The sequence below is a fragment of the Schistocerca americana genome, chromosome 7 (genome assembly GCF_021461395.2).
Source record: "Schistocerca americana isolate TAMUIC-IGC-003095 chromosome 7, iqSchAmer2.1, whole genome shotgun sequence".
In the NCBI taxonomy this organism is placed as follows: domain Eukaryota; kingdom Metazoa; phylum Arthropoda; class Insecta; order Orthoptera; family Acrididae; genus Schistocerca; species Schistocerca americana.
The window spans coordinates 133,871,867-133,890,487 of NC_060125.1; the positions used below are offsets into that span (position 1 = coordinate 133,871,867).

Sequence of the window (18,621 nt, forward strand, 5' to 3'; positions counted from 1 at the left end):
CCAAAGTCCTACACCTAAAATGACTGGAAATTCGAAGTAACCCATTTTCCGTAGGAATAAAATGCCAGAGAATTCTAAATATCCCTATTTATTTACGTACAAAATAGTGGGAAATTAAAAAATCCGTGATGGCGGATCTAGCCAAATTATCCAAAGCATAAATTCATAGATAACTGACCTGAGATGATGTCACAGTCCAGATGGTGGACCTGAGAATACAGTGTTGACATACTGATATGACATCAGACTCCAGGATGGTGATCCAAGACGTCGGATGTGGACATGAAAGTGCAACACTATGACGTCAGAATCAAAGACGATGATCCAAGATTGAAGACCTAGGAATTCATGGCCAGTCTTGTCATACGTCATTCCAGTACGAGAGACCTGCGATAAGGGCAGAGTTCTGAGACCGTCTACGAAACTGTGGTGAGCGTGGTCGCCAGGTTACATAAATGCAATACAGTGAACCTAAAGTTATGAGCACAGTTCAAAGTGCTAATCCAAGACTCAACTTTCCCTTACATCATAATGGAACTAGGTCACTTGTGCTAAGTTTAAAATAGTGGTAGCTTAGTTGCCCTAAGTTCAAACAATTTCCCCAACCCTTCTGAACTCACAGTCCACTAACCCTGCTTGCGTGTTTAAACAAGTTGTCTGAGCTAGGCTGTCCGAAGTTTAAAGCCCACTGCCACCAGACCAAGTTCAACTGCTCAGCAACCCGCACTGCTGTAGACACTTCAGTCAACACCGTACAACTGTAGACCATTGGCACCAAGTCCCTATTTAGAAACTAAGAACTCGCCTGCGCCAAGTATAGGTTTGTGGGTATTTCGAGTTTAAAATGTGAGATAGCCTTGTGGAAACCTCCTCTACACACCTTGCCCAGCACAGCCTTCATCACCTGCACAGCCTTGCAGACGCCACAGCCCCTGCCCCACAGGGATGCAGACCACTGGCACCAAGCCCTGAATTTAGAATACAACAGCTCAGATGCTGTATGTTAAAAATTGTGGTAGAGATGACGCTACTCCCACTGCATAGCCTCTGCCTACCTTGCAGACCATGGACACCAAGTCTCCAGTTCAGTATGAACAAGGTCACTTAACCTAAGTTAAGAGTTGTGAGCAATTAAAACATCCAAAACAATGGTTCTGATTTCCTCCACTAGTATGTTGTTTACGGTGGCAGCATTGCGACAACTATTCAGACATCAATGCCTGAGCTACATAAGTTAAAATGGAGGGGAAATACGAAAATGCAAGAAGTCTACTTATGTTTTAGCACACTTTAAAAATGGCAGAAATGGAAAATTTTCCTAAGGTTAAAATGACAAACCTCACACACATACATTCTGCTGGGAAATTGTAAAATTCAAGCACACTCGTCCTGTAACAGAATATATGCAGTTTCACAAGGACAAAAAAAATTCTGGGACTATATGTATAAAAATCACTACCAAAAACTTAGTGTAGGTTGGATAACAGCTTTTAAACAAGCACTAAGCTGCATTGTGCACAGCCAATTTCCAATTGGGTAAATACACATCATTCTTAAAAATACAGTAACTGGGTTCCACAATATGAGTGCAATAAACGTTTATATGAACTGACAAGGCGAATTGTAACCATTAAAAACGAGGATAATAAATGTGATGAGAGAAGGTCGTCTTACGAGTATGAGAGTAAATATCTGTACCCTTCTTGTCTGATACGTTTCAGGACGAAAGAATTATGTTATCATCAGCAGGAGAGCGCAACCTCAGCTGGTAGACAGTAGATGAACATAGCACCCGCATCTCAGTTACAGGTGTCACGTGGGCTGTCCAGCATGGTGCAGGCTGACTCAGATGACCTGCCCTCTGCCAGCTGCTGATGTGCTGCATTACACGCTCTGGTTCAGGCAGGGTGGCGTGCCGGTACTAGGCGATAGGGTGGCGGGCAACGGATGCTTGAAGCAGCTACCTTCTACAACCAACACATCGTAGATTCCGTGTGACTCCAGCCCGTGTTAGGTATCTTGAGATACGTGACATCAAATGTTTATATAAAAAAGATGTAAAACGGCTAAATGAAATGTCCAAGACAGGAGTTTCTACATCTACTAGAATGTAAGTGTACTGCAGTGGGCTTTCTAGTCAGGCAATCAGATGGATGAAACACTTGGAAACATTTCAGAGGTCTGTGGGTGTTCGTTTTGTTAAACATTATTGAGAAAAACCAGAGGACATACATTTGTGACACACTGCAGAACTGTTTACAGCCCTGAATGGACACCTCAAGTAATAATCGCAAAGACGAGAGAAATCAAGACTTGTACAAAGCTACACACTCACATAACCCTCGCTGAAGTTTCGTCATTTGATGCTTTAATATGATTGACCAAAGCCTAGCGATTCAGCTGTGTCAAGGAGGGTGGAGCACTTTATCGTTTGTACTGAAATCCCAAAACATGTGGGATTTAATGGTGCGAGTGCGCATTTCAGGTAAGGACAGAAAGACAGGAGAAATCAAGCCTCATACAGAAGCACAGAGGTGTTCACGTTCCACTCCATTTGCGAATGGTACTGGAAAAGGAAAGTCTATCCATGAGAAAAGCTAGACTCCAGTATGCGCCGTATGAGGGCATCTTGAGTACATATGTAGACTGCAATTTGAAATGAGATGAAACAGAAACTTGTAGTGACCCTGAAACCAACGCACTTAAGACCACCTTGATGCTTACAACTACAACACAGGCTTAGGAGAAATACTTGCATAGCACAACGAAAAGGGAGGCAGAAAGATTCGAGGTGGTTATAATGAACATCAGCATGGAGATCAAATTAAACAAAGAAATATAACTAACCGAAACAGCAGAAGAGGAAATTGTGATATATACTATAGCACATTCATACAGCAAATTGGAGAATTTCGTGTCAAAATAAACTGATATAAAAGATTTCAGGAGAGAAGTACACGGACTGAAAGAAACAGTTCCAGTGGTCGGAAGGACACATGGTTTTTGTGGGGCAAGTCTTTCGTTAGCTAAGGAACTCTTCCAGGTTATCAGGGGTATTTGGCAGCACACATACACACAGTATCCCTAATCTGCAGGTGCGGAGCTGAAGTACCACCCCCCCCCCCAAAAAAAAAACATTTAAAATTAAGGATTCATATTTCACTATGTGTTTACATTGGACAAATTACAACAAACGATTCCACAGGATTTCTAACGAATACTGCTCACACCGAAAATACGAGTATAATAGATGTCACTATCTCCTGGATACACTTCTAAAAGCCTGGTACAGATTATAAATGTTTCTATGGAATTTATAAGTAATTTCGATGTACATCAGCGTGGTTCTTTCAACAAGGCCACTACTGATTAATTCTTGCATTAATGTGCTTAAGTGTTTTGTCCCCAATGATCTCAGTGTAGGCAGTCCTTAAACTCCATTCTTTATTCCTCATGTTACAGCAGAATTGTAACAAAGAAAACAATAGACTGCTACGTTAGAGGAACAGTGTCACAAATTACTCCCAGCTGCAGCAGAATTGTAACAAACTGACTCTTGTTATGGCACATGCGGCTGACAATTTGTAGCACATTGCCACATCTTACAGTAAAATTGTAATAAATTGACACTATTACAGCAAAACTGTTGCAAAATGTCAATTTCCGTTCGAAAACAGTGAATCTAGGTTAGAATCAACCAATTTTGGATCAAAATAAGTGTATTTTCTCGTCAAAATCGTTTCATTTAATACATATATAGGAGCCTGTATTATCGATTTTAGCATTGTTTAACACTTTACCAAACGAATGCTCATTAACTGTTGTTAACCTGTCAGTTTTAAACTCTGGAATTCAAAATCCCACTGGATTTCTGCGAGTCCGAATCTGCTAAGGATAGAAACCAATATTGTAATCCAAGATAGTGGGCCTAATCCACTTGTCCTCCTGCAGTTTCCTCTGATGGCTCTGAGCACTATGGGACTCAACTGCTGTGGTCATAAGTCCCCTAGAACTTAGAACTACTTAAATCTAACTAACCTAAGGACATCACACACATCCATGCCCGAGGCAGGATTCGAACCTGCGACCGTAGCGGTCGTGCGGTTCCAGACTGTAGCGCCTTTAACCGCTCGGCCACTCCGGCCGGCTTTCCTCTGATGCTACAATGGAAGTAGTTCAGTTGTGCTACGTGTAGAACACAAAATGATAATCCAAGATTTTCGACTTTACCCACTTGGCTGACATTAGTGCAGGCTGCATGGTGGACAGTCCAAGATGGTGGAACTGAAGGTACTGGCACAGTCTGCATTGTTCTATGTTTAGAATCCAAGATGGCCATCGAAGATAGCGATCCAAGGTCACAGACCATAGCATGATCCGCATAGTTACCAGATTTCCCAGGACATCACTTGTGACGACAGATTCCACAATGCTGTGCCAAGATGGGAGGTCTGGTGATACGGCACAGCTTGCAACACTGTCAGCCCAAATCGTTGTTCCAATTTTTGTGACACTACAGTTGTCTACACCTGCCTCTCATCCACAGCACCCATACTTAGTAGCTATGAGATGGACTCGGAACTCATCCTCTGTAGATCTCTGTGGATGGTTATCATTATAAAGTGTCATCAGAAATCTGCTACATACAGATAGAAAAAAAACGGAGCCACATAGTCGATTTTAGGTACTAACTCATTCCTCTTTCTCAAGGTTTAATTATTTATAGTGTATGTATATGTTTTTCATGTTTTTTCATGGTTTTTTCTTATTCCTCCCAAGTATGACAGCTTCTTTACATATACGATGCAGTGACGTATATACTTGAGCTGCAGCAGAAATCAAGTCAGCATGCAGACACACTCCCTGATGTAGCTTTTGACCATTGGAGTGAAAATCAACTCACACAGAATTGTTTCCAGACAATGAATTTCAGCTATAATCAATGCCTACAGCACGTCAAGTTCTTCCAGAATGCTGCTATTCAACACTACTTATGATATGACTGCCAGTGGTTCCAAATGTGTTAACGTCAATAGAGCACCTGTCATAGGCTTTGAAATTATGATAGAAGCAGAGAGTGTCCAGTGGGAAATAACTGTGGAGTTCTGTGATATGGAATACATCAAAGACTGCATAAAAACAGCCTTCAACACATTACTTGAAGCTCTGATATCTTCAGAAGCAGCAGCAATGCATCCATCGCCAACATCTTTGGAGGTGATACATTGAGAGTAACATCTGAAGACCCAGCACATTGCATATAGTAATATTTAAAGAAACCAAGCATCGTCAACCAGTATGGCTTATACACTGCAGTATGGATCACTGAGGAGAGACTGTCTATGGAGAGTATTTATTAAAGCACTTCTCGATAACGTTGTTGGGTGTGTGCTCGAACATAGACTAGTGTATAACGACATATATGTTTGTTATACCTAAGTCTGCTAGTATCACTCCGGTAATCAGATATTCCATACGAATGGTGTTTACAAAAGCCATACCTAAGCCTATTAGTGCTCCATTTTGGTTTGAACGTACAACCTGAATTTAAAATATATTAAAAACAGTTAGTTGGAAAATATTGTAGAAATCTCAGTGGGGCTGATGTAGAGAAAGAAAGAATGAGAGTGTTTTTTTTCGATGCAAAAATGCACATTAACAATGTATGAATGTTATATCAAATACATATTATAATAAATAATATTTGTTGTAACGAGCGTGTCAGAACTTTCCATTCCATTGAAAACAACATAGCCAACTTAACGCGATTCTTTGCATTGTGTAGTATTGGAAATAAATAAGCACTCAGATATCGATAGTAAAAATCTGAGGGGGAAACAGGGAGCGCGATTCTGAGTAGTGTCGGTCGAGAGCTCGGAGACAGAAGACGTGTCACGCTGCCCTCATGTCGGTGATCTTACCACACTCAAGGTCGATACTGAAGGCCTGATTTCATTTATATGGCCAGGAGAGACTTAGACGTCTTAACTAAGTTTGAGGATGTAATTCAAGGTAAAATTCGCAAGCATAGCGTAAAGCGCAGTTTCAGGGTTAGGCTCGTGATTGCTAGTTCGAGTCTGCAATAATCCCATGTTTTGCTTGTCAGTTAAAGAAGCCTCCATTTCCTCCAGATAAATATGCTTCGGTTATTAAATGTTAATGTAACTTTGAAATTGAAACAATTTGTTAATCTGGCACTCAGCCATTAGTGATACTTATGTCATTGTCAGGCATTTCACCATTATTAATACTCGTCAAACTATTATTGGTCATGATGACTTCTGAAGTTTTAAACAGACTTACTTTATGAGATCCTTTCTTACAAGTTATTTAGTAGTTGATAGGACCCAAGCAAGCTCCCATTTATTAAATGCTGTTGCTAGTCGACACCATTGGAAATTATAAAAATGCAGTCAGATCAACATTATACACACAGTGGTTACAGCTGCGCTGCCTTATTACTAATTATGTATGTACTTTCTTTTTCAGCAATAATTGTGTATTATTGACGTATGGTAGTTATAAGAATCGCGTGTGTCATATTTCACGACTCATTGTCGAGGACTGAGGGTTAGGAACATCATTTTTGGGTGTGACATAATTAATGCTAAGTGGCAGGCAATTTTTTTTGCACTAGCAGAACTCATTATCTCTGTTTCGTAAGTGATTTTGTAACAAGATAGATTCATAGGTAAGAAATAATTTTCTGTTATACCTTTTGTGATTATTACTAACGATGGCTCACAACACGAGATCCGCTAGTCGCATTATGGACCTCAGGGAACTTCCAAATAAGAACACCACTAATGACGAGATTAACTCTCCAGAACATTCCCAGCCTTCAGAGACTGAAGAGGAAAACGTTCGCACATATATTGAGACACAAATTTCTACTGCCACATTACAAGTGTCAAACAATGTAACAGATGAATTCAGCAGCAACGCAGGAAGCACTGCCGAATTAACAGATAATGAAGTATCACAGCACAGTGATACATGACGACAAATATTTTCCGAGACAGTAAATTCAGGTTCTGTAAATCATTATGAGGTACAAGCAGTGCGTCAGGCGCCTTCACATAACAGCAATGTTCAGTTTGGTACAAATGACTCATTGTAGACATGTTTAACAAGTCTACACAGGACACACAAACAATGAATGATAGAGGGCTTGGAAACTCAAATCACGACATCGGAAACAGAAAATAAAACAATTGTGAATGAACTGACCAAAACACTGCATGAACAATTGTTCCCTAAAGTGCAGACTTTAGAAACTAAAATTAACACTGTTGAGACTGTGCAAACTCAACAGACAGAAAGAATTTCAAAGACTGAGACAGATTTGCAAAAGCACAATTTAGAAATGAAACGTGTACAGGAAGGGTAAATGCTCATCAACACGGAAGTAAAAGATAGATTACATTCTTTATAACGAAAAATTGTTAACGCGAAAAAATACCAGCGCCTACTGGAGCGCATACAGATTGTAAATTACGCAACCATCGGATTGCCTCAGAGGTCAGATACCTGTCGACCGTATAGGCGGCAATATTAGAGGACAGTATGATTCACAACGCATTTGCACCAGTGTCCATCAACCTGAACATTACGATAGGCAACAAGCAGACCAATCGATGAGATTCCATCCCCACAATTTTGAACTAAGAAGGGATGATAGGATCGACAGCAAACACTGCCTTCAGGTACGAAAATTTAAAACATTTCTTAGTTCTAGTAGAGAAATACACGCAAGGGCGTGGCTTGATAAATTCGATTATTCTTTACCCCTGAATGGCCGATTGCAAACAAGACGGAATTCACGTGCTCTTATTTGGAAAATGAGCCGGCTTCTAGAATGAGCTAAATAGCGCAACAATGCCGATCATTGGCAGAATTTCAGCACGCTTTTTTGACCGCATACTAGTCTCCCCCAACGCAGTCACGCGTAAAATCTAGCATATTAAACCAGAAACCGCTCGAAAGATCGGAATCTACAACCCCAACATTGTACTTTGAAATGGTGCGTAGAAACCAGTATTTAGATAATCCGCACAGTCTAGCAGAACTTATCGGTATTATCATAACAACACTGCCTACTTATATAAAACATGTCATGGTAGCAAGTAGATGCAAAGACGACACTGACGAGTTCCCAGGTCTGGAAGATGATGACGACAATCACGTCAATAGGCAGGGTTTTAATAATAACAAAAGCGGAAATAATAGGCAAATGCAAGCTTCTGTGAACCAGTACGGAAAGAATGGCCACTCAAACGACCATTATAATTACGAAAAACATGCATACCAACATGACTATTCACAACAATTTGCACAGAACCCACAGTTTGTTCAGAACAATCCACCTATGCAAGGTTTTAACAGTAGTCCTAACAACTACAACAATTACGACCAACAAAACCAGCAGCAAACACATTATGATGAAGGTAGTGTGCCCAGTCAACAATTCAATGGCGAATCTGGTAATTTCCAAAGAAACAGATGCAATGTAAATTTCCTCAATGGACACTTTAACTGTAAGAAAAATTTTAGAAACAAGGATAAGAGAAGAAACAATTATTATAACAGTCACAGTTCCCAGGGAAACAATGCTCCCCACAACATGCATTATTATAATATAAATCAGTGTAGTTTTGACAATGGTGGTAACCATCCACCAGATAGCTACAACAATTACTCGTAATGTGATTTGCCATCTAATGGTCATGGCCACGCAAATCAAGGTTGCGCAATTTCTACTCAGAGTAACAGTCCTAAGCATCCTCCTCCCAATTTTCGAATTAGACAACCGCAACCGTCAGCTCAAGATTGGCAACCCAGTGATGATATAAAGCAGCAAAATCTGCGTGAATTTGTTGAAATAAGCTCACCAGATCTTCGAAACAATTCCCGTGAAATAGCACTGCGTCTAGCACAGCCAGTAGCAAAAGCACATTTAGTAGAAACAACAATGACACTACACTATTAAATTTTGTACACTAATACACGATGCTACAATAAGCTTTCGAGAGACAGCGATGAGAGAGTGAAGCAGTTTATTTTTTCGCTTTAGCGTGACGCAGCTGGCCACAAGGTAGGTCAAGGCAAAAAGCATTAGCGGGAGTTCGTCGGCCAGCTTAGGACGCTGTTACCAGTTCATCCTGTTTTTTGTGTACCTCCAGCGGACAGCTCGTAAAAATACTTCGCAGCCCTCACGGAAGCGTTCCTTTTAAGAAAAAAAAAAAAAAAAAAAAAACCAGATTTACTACGTTGCGAAAGGAAATGGTCGCCGTTGTCTCCACGGAAAATAATACCTCTGTCCTTCCACTTTTAAATAATAAACGATACCACTGTTTTATCATTCGCTTAATAAAAGTATCCGGCGCTTTCTAAGTGATGAAATGCTTACTTTTCACAGATTACGACGACACATGTTACGTAAAGAAACTTCCGCTTGCTAAAGCATGATGTTAGTTTTCAGAACACTCCAGAAGTTGATGCATAACAGCAGTTATCATTTGTGTCAGCTGCCAGTAGGAACATATGCGGAAAGCACAATTAAAATAACAAGATGACACCACTCCCAGAAAGGGATTAGTGTTAAGTAATACAAGAGGATTCAAAGGAATTCACCATTTTAAAGTAAGTAAATGAAGGTAAAATGCCTTGAGGGAACATTGTAGACGCCTCCAATACTGAATATTTTCTAAGAATGTGTGTGGATGGACACTTCGATTATTATATTATTAATAAATCGACATTGTTACGATTATTCCAGGTTAAGCAAGCTTTTCTAAGGAGTCAAAGGATAGTCTCACAGAAAATAGTTCAGGGCATAACTCGAAAAAAAGGCAGGAATGCTAACAATGCAGATTATGGAGAAAGGAAATACTAAAACCGTGGAACAAGGTAACATTCAGGTTTGTCTCATATAATTTTTCACTGTAACAAGTAAACATAGACAAATACAGTACTGTAGAATTTATAATGTATATATGTGTGCCACTAATGAAATCTTTTCGGATAAAAATAGAAATCAAATAAGAAGGGAAAGGACCAGAGATGGAGCCAAATCATAATAAAATGAAAGGAAGCGAACCACAAAGTGTTAATTAAAAGACATTAATAATATTTTTGCAGGTGTCAGAGGAAACTGAACTTGGCAGCCACTCCAGAAAGAAGAAAACTTATTACTTGTTAACTTACACACTAACGAATTTCTTCCTTTAGAAACCAAAATGACAATAATAAACGTTCCAGCATGAATGTGAAAATAAGAATTAATAACAATTTTCCAAATAACAGGAGCTGATGATCTCCATGATATGAAAGAGTTTTATGTAACATTTATACTACTGTTAGCATAAAGACTAAACAATTTCTTTCAGATAAAAATACAAGAGAGAACGTATATTGAACAGAATCCCATAGTGAATACATCAATTAGAAAGCTAACTATACCATTCCCCTTTACTACAGTCCATATCCTGCAGAAAGACGCATCCAATTTATGTGTAGTATAGATTCCTGTGTGTTTTGTGGTACCAGTAGTTAGGGTGATGGTAGGATACTACTTCCATTCCCCAACAAAAGTGCACTTCTGATCATACAAATATCTGCTAGAACAGTACGATATTATTCAATGTATGATTATTAAGACATTAAGGTTACTTAAATAAAACACTGATATATATATGCCATTCTTAAGATTTTTAATCAATATGCACCAAATGCTGCCTGTCCAGAGCAATATCTTTTTAGCATTCTTGCATGTAGCTGCATCAAGCAGCATATCCTATGTCAATATATACAAAGCACTTGTTATGCAATGTAATATTTTTGGTATCATTTTGTATATGACGCTGAAATATGCAAAGCATTTCTTAGGCAATATAATTTTTTGTGTCTTTCGTGCGTAAAACTGTACAATACAGCACACTTTGTTTGATGTTTATATTATAATCAAACATTGCCTGTGCAGAATTAGTAAATACTCTATTTAAACTTCATATGTTTACCTTAAGCTTCATGAGCAGATATCTCAATTAGTAACTAAACAGTTCTCATAATGCCACATGTATGAGTTTTATGTACAATAAATTTAGATTCATGTTAATATATCTGTGTCTCACATGTACAATTTACAAACTTTCATTCAAATAAACTGCATGTGCAGTTACTTAACTATTTTCACTTATGTTTACAGGAATATGTAAAACACTCTGTGAAGTTGTTACAATAAATATTTTCTGTCTTTAGAGTACCAAGTAACAGGATTCTGACAGGGCATAAACAGATTACTAAATGCACATGCTACAATAATGGTGTCACTTCCAGTGATGGCAGCAACCAAGGAGGTCTGTCATAATGAAGGATGTCTGCAATAGATACCTGTGCTTGAGTGGCAACCAGCAACCAATGTTGCGCTTTGTCTTCGAGAGCCACAATTACACAGTGCTGTCTCAATGAAAGAACACTGAGAATACCAGCCACTGTGTCAAAAAAATATGCAGTTTCTCCAAGCAAAGGAGTCAGTGAGATGGACACTGTACACACCGCTGCATCATTCTATTACACTCTACGTTGAGGTTTTAGTGATATAGACAGTAAACACAACTCCACACACAGTTTACAACATTGCTTCTCCTCTCATATTTCTACAAGTGTGTGAAGTGCAAAATAATACCAAACTCCCTGTGGAGTGAACATTCCCTTTATACAATACAATAACACTCTACTTGTTTGTCTTGTTATTTTTCTAAATTTTACAGGTTGAAATCGTTCATGCATTAAAATGTGCCTAATTACTTATTTTAAAAGGCTCCCAAAACTGTCTCAAGATAATTGAGCTAATAACGAACAATCCTTATAACGTTTATAGTTCTACATCTTTATGTATTTTGTTTAAATATTAGAACATTTTTAGTAAGCAAGAAATGCTTCACGATATTCTTTGTAAAAACAACATTTACTGGTTAACCTATATGTTTAATATGTTTCATAATTAAGAATTTTTAGATGCTTTTGTGCTATCTGTACGTAAGTCCCGTTCAAATTCATAAAAAAGCAACTGGGAGGCTATGTAAGGAGTGTGTCAGGATGCTCCATTACAATGAAAATAACGTATCCAAGTCAACGCTGTTCTTTGCATTGTGTAAGATTGGGAATAAATAAGCACTCAGATATCGATGGTACAATCTGAGGGCGCAGAGGGGAGCGCGGTTCTGAGTGGTGTCGGTCGGGAGCTCTGAGACAGAGGACATGTCACACTGCCCTCATGTCGTTGATGGCAGATCTTACCACACTCATGGCCTGATTTCATTTATATGGCTAGGAGGGATTTAGGTTGTTTAACTCCGCTTGAGGATGGAATTCAAGGTAAAATTCGCAAGCTTAGCGTAAAGCGCAATTGCAGGGATAGGCCCGTGATTGTTAGTCCGCGTTTGTAATAATGGCACGTTTTGCTTGTCAGTTAAAGAAGCCTCAGAGTGGTTGGTAGGTCACGTCGTCCATAAACAGCCCTTTTCAATCTATCCCAGAGATGTTCGATAGGGTTCATGTCTGGAGAACACGCTGGCCACTCTAGTCGATCGATGTTATCCTGAAAGAAGTCATTGACAAGATGTGCACGATGGGGACGTGACTTGTCGTCCATGAAGACAAATGCTTCGCCAATATGCTGCCGATATGGTTGCACTATCGGTCGGAGGATGGCATTCACGTATCGTACAGCCCTTACGGTGCCTTCCATGACCACCAGCAGCGTACGGGATCTACACTGAATCGCCGTTGAGGAATGGGTCACTCTGGACCAACAGTGCCTTGATGAACTTGTGGATAGTATGCTACTGGGTATTAGAGGTACCATTGTGTACAACAATCTATGCCCGCCACCCAAACCCCACTTACAACGTCATGCGTTTGCCGCGCCACCTTTAGTAAATTACTCAATGGTGCAACTTTTGGAAGACGTAAATTGACCCCGAAATATTCAACGCTACCACGTCCACTATCAGGAGACTTCCCAACCGTCAGTTCTTTCTAGACGGGTGGGATCTCCTCTGGTGTGAATCGGTAAAATTTTTAGGCCTCAAAATTAATCACAAACTAGTTCGGAGTTTACACTTTAGCGGTGCATGCAATAGGGGTTTGCGCATGCTTCATCAGTTATACCCACTACTCAAGGGCAATGGGTTGACAATCACCGCGAAACTTAATTTGAAAGACAATAGTACTTCCTGCTATACTGAATGGTCGTGAGTTCTAAGACACAGCTGCCGATACTCCCTGGACAAACTAAAAGTGTTTCAAAACAAAGCACTTGAATCATTGCAGATACACCTTAGTTCGTTCCCAACATGTACATACACCTAGATACAAACATACTATTCATCATATCTATCATATAAAAACACACGCAATACTCTACAACAAAACACTAACATTACCGTTTCATCTCATCTCATCATTATGTGACGACCGTTACTGGACTTCAGCCTTACGCGCATTACTCAGGATAACACAACTAACTTGTTGAAGTCAGGCTGTTTGTTAAATATGCAAGTGAAAGTCAGAATGTTTCCTTTCGTTCGATAAATGTTCAAGAATTAATTCCTATTAAAGTCTGTCGGAGCAGGATGTTTAAGTAAATAAATGTTTTCAAGTATTTTGTAGCTGACTGTGTTTTCTTATGCCGTCTTCGCCAGGTACATTAAAGTGCAAGTGACATGACCCACAATGCCAAGTTTGTGGACGACATAGATGATTAGCAGCAGTAGGAAGAAGAAGTGACGTTTGTCGAACACGAAATTCGGGATGTTCGAGTAGTAGAAGACAAAAAATAAAAAAATAAAAAAAAACCGCTAAGTAAGGAAACTGAAAAATGGACACATCGTTTGAAGAGGTGTAAGAAGACTTCAGGAAAACGGTTCTACTTATGTAAAATTCTAACTTAGATTTCAGGAAGGGTTTTTTCAATGTGCGCCTCTCTGACACAGCATTGTATAGACACGTGAGTGGGAAACACGGATAAGAAGAAAGAGGAAATACAATCAATGAGGCGCGATAGTGGTATTTTGTAATTTAAGTTTATATGTTACGTTGGCCATGTGTAACTTTCAGGTGACCAAACTCTGTTGTTCACTAACACTGACGCAGCTTGCAAGTCGACACTGCTCCAGGGTCATCACTGTCAACCTACTTGACGTAGATTGGCAAACAATTAAATCATGCGAGCACCTATTGGGGCCCGTTCACGCTCCCTAATTGAGCGTTATTGAGCATCCCCTATGGCCAATAGTGGAGCAGAAAAATTTGATGACTTTCATTGCTCAGTTCATCTAGACACAGTTAATGAGTAGAATATAGCGTTTACTAGACGTTTTACGACAATTTGTCCATCGCCAATTTAATCATGTTCTAATATATCACTTATTTCGATCTACAGATCTGCGTGACAGAATAACAACGATATAGGAGTACACTTCTATCTACGTTCTGTTAACAAGGACAATAAGTACAAACGATTTATTTTTATAAATTTATTTATTGACACTGATTTCATAATAAATTACTTCAGCCATTCAGTAGTTTCTGAAGTTACATATGGCTTAAAACCTACTTCACTCATAGATATATCTATGAACTTTTTCTACCGGAAGTACTGATCTGGTAGCTCTCTGCTTCCGTAGACTTCTGGTATTGACGCTGGTTTTGAAATTAGTTACCTCAGACATTCAGAAGTTCCTGAAATAACATACAACATATAACTTATTTCTCTCACAGACTCATCTATGAGCTCTTCCTACCAGAAGTATTGCTCTGGCAGCTCTCTGCTCCCATAGACTTCCGCTATGAAGCCGGCCGATTCCTTGGGCGTTCTCGTTAGGTTTGGGCTGCTGAAATCCACCTCGTACAGACCAAACTTTGCCCTGTGTAAAAATTTTATTACATTACGTGAGATGCGTTGTTGATACTTGACACACACACACAGACACATACACACACACACACACACACACACACACACACACACACACACACACACAGATCATCAACCGTACAGTTAGTACATAATGCTATGAACATCTACTAGATGCATCCCTTGTAGAATAATTCTAGTTGTGTAAGGTGTCAGGCAAATCCAACACCTTCCATGAAAACCCTGACATGATAAGCAAATCCAGTACTATGTCACATAGCTCCGAATAAATCGTGACGTTAAATTAACGAAAGTAATACGAGTAACGAGTGAGCAAATGGAATACCACAGACTAACACAAGAATGCCTAAATGCACGTCATACCTTCCCACCGTGAGATAGACGCAGTTCGGAGGGGAGAAACGAGAACAGAAGCCGAGAGCAGAACCGTGTAAAGTTAGAAGGCCCTACGATAAGGGACGGACACCCACGTCGCCAGCTAACCGCTAGGACCACCCCCAGCCCATGTTAAAAGCTAGAGCCCTCCAGAAGAACAGTATAGATCTTACGATAACACTAAAAGGACCACACCAGCTGCAAGTTTTAGCGTGAGACTTTTTCGCGTCTCTGTTACGTTGCAAACTTTAAAAACATTGCCCCACCACGAAAAGTATAACGTTTCTCATTGGATAGACAGAATTTTTGTAGGCGGAGCTTAAGGTTAACATTGAGACCCTGATTGGTCAGATGAAAACACAGCCAGATAGTTTTTTTAAACCAACTTCGGTAAATTGTAGTAAGGAGAAGTTAGGAGAGAGTTGCTTCCGAGACGGCGTGGTGAGCGGAGCTGTGCTGCCTGCCACCCCCTGACGAACACCGACAAGGTAATGAACGCACGCGATGCCGCATAACAGCGCATAAAGCTTCACTCAGAACTGCAGAAATCTCATCTGTTACACCCCCTTTTTGCGTAATACTAGTGTCGATCGTCAATTAAAGCTCATGGTGTTCACATTTGCCACTTGAAGTAAAAATCTGAAACGCGATGATTTTTCTGTTATATAGTTATTGAGAAGCTACATCAGCCACTGTAATTTACGACAAGTTAGATAAGTAATTAAAGATAATTGAGGGTCACTGTGGACCATTTTGATAGTTTTCTCTTTTGTGAAACTTAATTTAAACCTAGATTATAGATATGATATGGCATAGGTCATCCTTCGATCCATTGTAGAACTTGGAAACCCATTCAGGGAATATTCGTTCACATTTTTGTTGAATGCAGTTGGTTTTTACCATCCTGTATTAAAACATATCCTTTTATCAATAGTGCAATTTACAAACAATGTTTTGTGAGTAGAATAAAATTTCCAATGGTAAACTTAACTGCTTTTTCGATGTTATTTTACCAGCTAACTAAAAATAGGAAAGCCTTGAACCCGTTGCACTAAATTTAGTTAGTATTAAGATTCTTTTACGGGGAGTGCAGTGGAGCTGACGCTGAAATCATTAAGTATTTGGTTATATCATCGCTAGTCTCACTGAACTCTTCTGAACTCTACATGTCATGTGTGGTCTGGCGTCTCCTTACCAGCAACAGGTCCCAGGTTCAAACTAGTCAATTCCCTAAAAAACACGCTCAGAGCGTCGTTGCGCGGAAGTGGTAGGGAGACACGACTTAGAACAAACAGACACCACGCAGAATGTTGGAGTTGGTAGGCTGACAGCACTTTTTTAATGTACAATGTGTTAACATTTCATTTCCTTCTGTTTACGAAACGAGGGCGAGACAATATTTAAATCATCTGTGTCTATGTTTATGTCAATCTTTAACGTTTTTTAATCAACGTAATTTCTACAGGATCAATAGGTACAGAATTGATGGATATATGTTTTTGTAAAAGGCTACTTCATTTTTACATTCTGTTAAGCATGAATGTGAGGTTACGGCGGAGTTCTCAACATACATACATACACCTGTCGATATCAGAATCATCAACAATGCATTCGTTTGAGGCTACAGCTCAGCCTTCCACATAGGTGGCGGTACCCCTATGGATGGCAGAATGATCAACATTGGTACACCTACCTTTGTCAGATCGCACCCCATGTACTCACATGCATTTAGTGAAAACAGTATTGTGCAATGAATAATTAACGACACGGGATGGCGTTAGCAATCGTGAGACCTGCGTGCTGTAACACAGACGAGATAAAAAACACAGTGTTCATCTAACTACGAGATGAAGCAGTGGTCTTTATTTATCTCAGTTTATTACAATATTCCCTGTTGACATACACAAATAACAAATTAGTACTGGATTAGTTCGACCACAAGCAATGCAGAGAATGAGGAAACTATCAACTGTTAACATAGCGGCAACAGCAGCAGCAACACTCCGTCTTCAGGCCACAAGTGGCCCGTCGGGACCATCCGACTAGAGTCCTGCATGACCGAGTAAGCGAGCACAAAATACGAGATGCGGCGAGCACACCCTAACTGGATAGGCTGCCCGCACTAGTTCTAGTGACCGAGCATAGAAGCCGTGACCGAATACGTAGCACGCAACTTCAAACACATTACACGTGTCATTATCCGTGTGAGACTGCAGCCAGTACGGGCTTCTCATTTGTGGTCTCTCTCTCTCTCTCTCTCTCTGCAATCATGCAGTGCGAGGAAACCAGTGCAGTAAGACGTAAGATTGAAATCAATGTTTACACGTTGAAGAGACGGAAAGGTCTAAAAAGCCAAGTACGGAGCATGTTTTTGGTGGTTGTAGACGAAAACAGTGCGCCTACTGGGTACGTATCGTGCATAAACTGCTCCACATTATTGTGTTTCCAATCGCGAACCACTCTTTTAAAGAAACACAGTTGCAAGAAACCTCACAAACATACAGCTCCTTCAGGAATACCGGCAGTAATAAAAAATAGTATTACAGCAAAGTGTGTTGCAATGTGTGCTAAAGATATGAGGCCTTTTAATGCTGTTTCCGGTGAAGGTATCAGAGAACTAGGGCAAGAATTAGTACATCTAGGTGCGCATTTTGGAAAAGTTAACGTGGCAGATGCCATGCCACATCCCTCTACTATAAGCAGACATGTCAAAGAACAAGCTGATGCAATACGAAACAGTATAATGCCTTCTGTTATTGCGGAAGTTATTAATAAAACATGTGCTGCGACAGTTGATATGTGGACTGATTCGCATAATCAGGCGCACCATTTGAGGCTTACATTTCATTACATTAACACAGATTGGTCTCTTGTGATCAATGTTTTATTTACAACAAAATTCCTGGACGTTAGGAAGACGGGAGTAAATATTATAAAAGAAAGTGCTCTATGAAGAACGTACCCGTTCTTGGAAAAGTTACTTTTGTATTAAAAGAGAGAGAGAGAGAGATGCTTTGGATTTGTACAGTACAGTGCAGCGAGCCGTGGCGATTCGAGGTGAGACGTCAGCGGTGACCGGTCGTGCTCGGACATCAGACATGTGGCGAGTACGTGACCGAGCCGAGTCGAGTGGGGCCGGACACTAGCTGCTCGGTCCCCCCGTCAACAGGCGAGTCGTGACCGATCAAACATGGAGCGTTGCAGCACTCTACATCCGACCCCCGTGTCATCCTCAGCTGAGGATGTGGATAGAACGGGCCCTCCCGGTCGTTATGATGGTTTTCTTTGACCGGAGCCGCTACTAT

The 18,621-nt window shown here is 40.1% G+C and overlaps 1 protein-coding gene across 1 annotated transcript in view; it reads right to left on the minus strand.

The window, feature by feature from the left end:
• Positions 1–14,525: 14,525 nt before the first annotated feature.
• LOC124622789 (myrosinase 1-like) overlaps positions 14,526–18,621 on the minus strand; it is a 69,970-nt gene continuing 65,874 nt past the window's right edge. Inside the window, exon 11 of the mRNA XM_047148582.1 lies at positions 14,526–14,930. Within this exon, the coding sequence (XP_047004538.1) occupies positions 14,804–14,930 (127 nt within the window). The 3' untranslated portion in view covers positions 14,526–14,803. The remainder of the gene's footprint in view (positions 14,931–18,621) is intronic.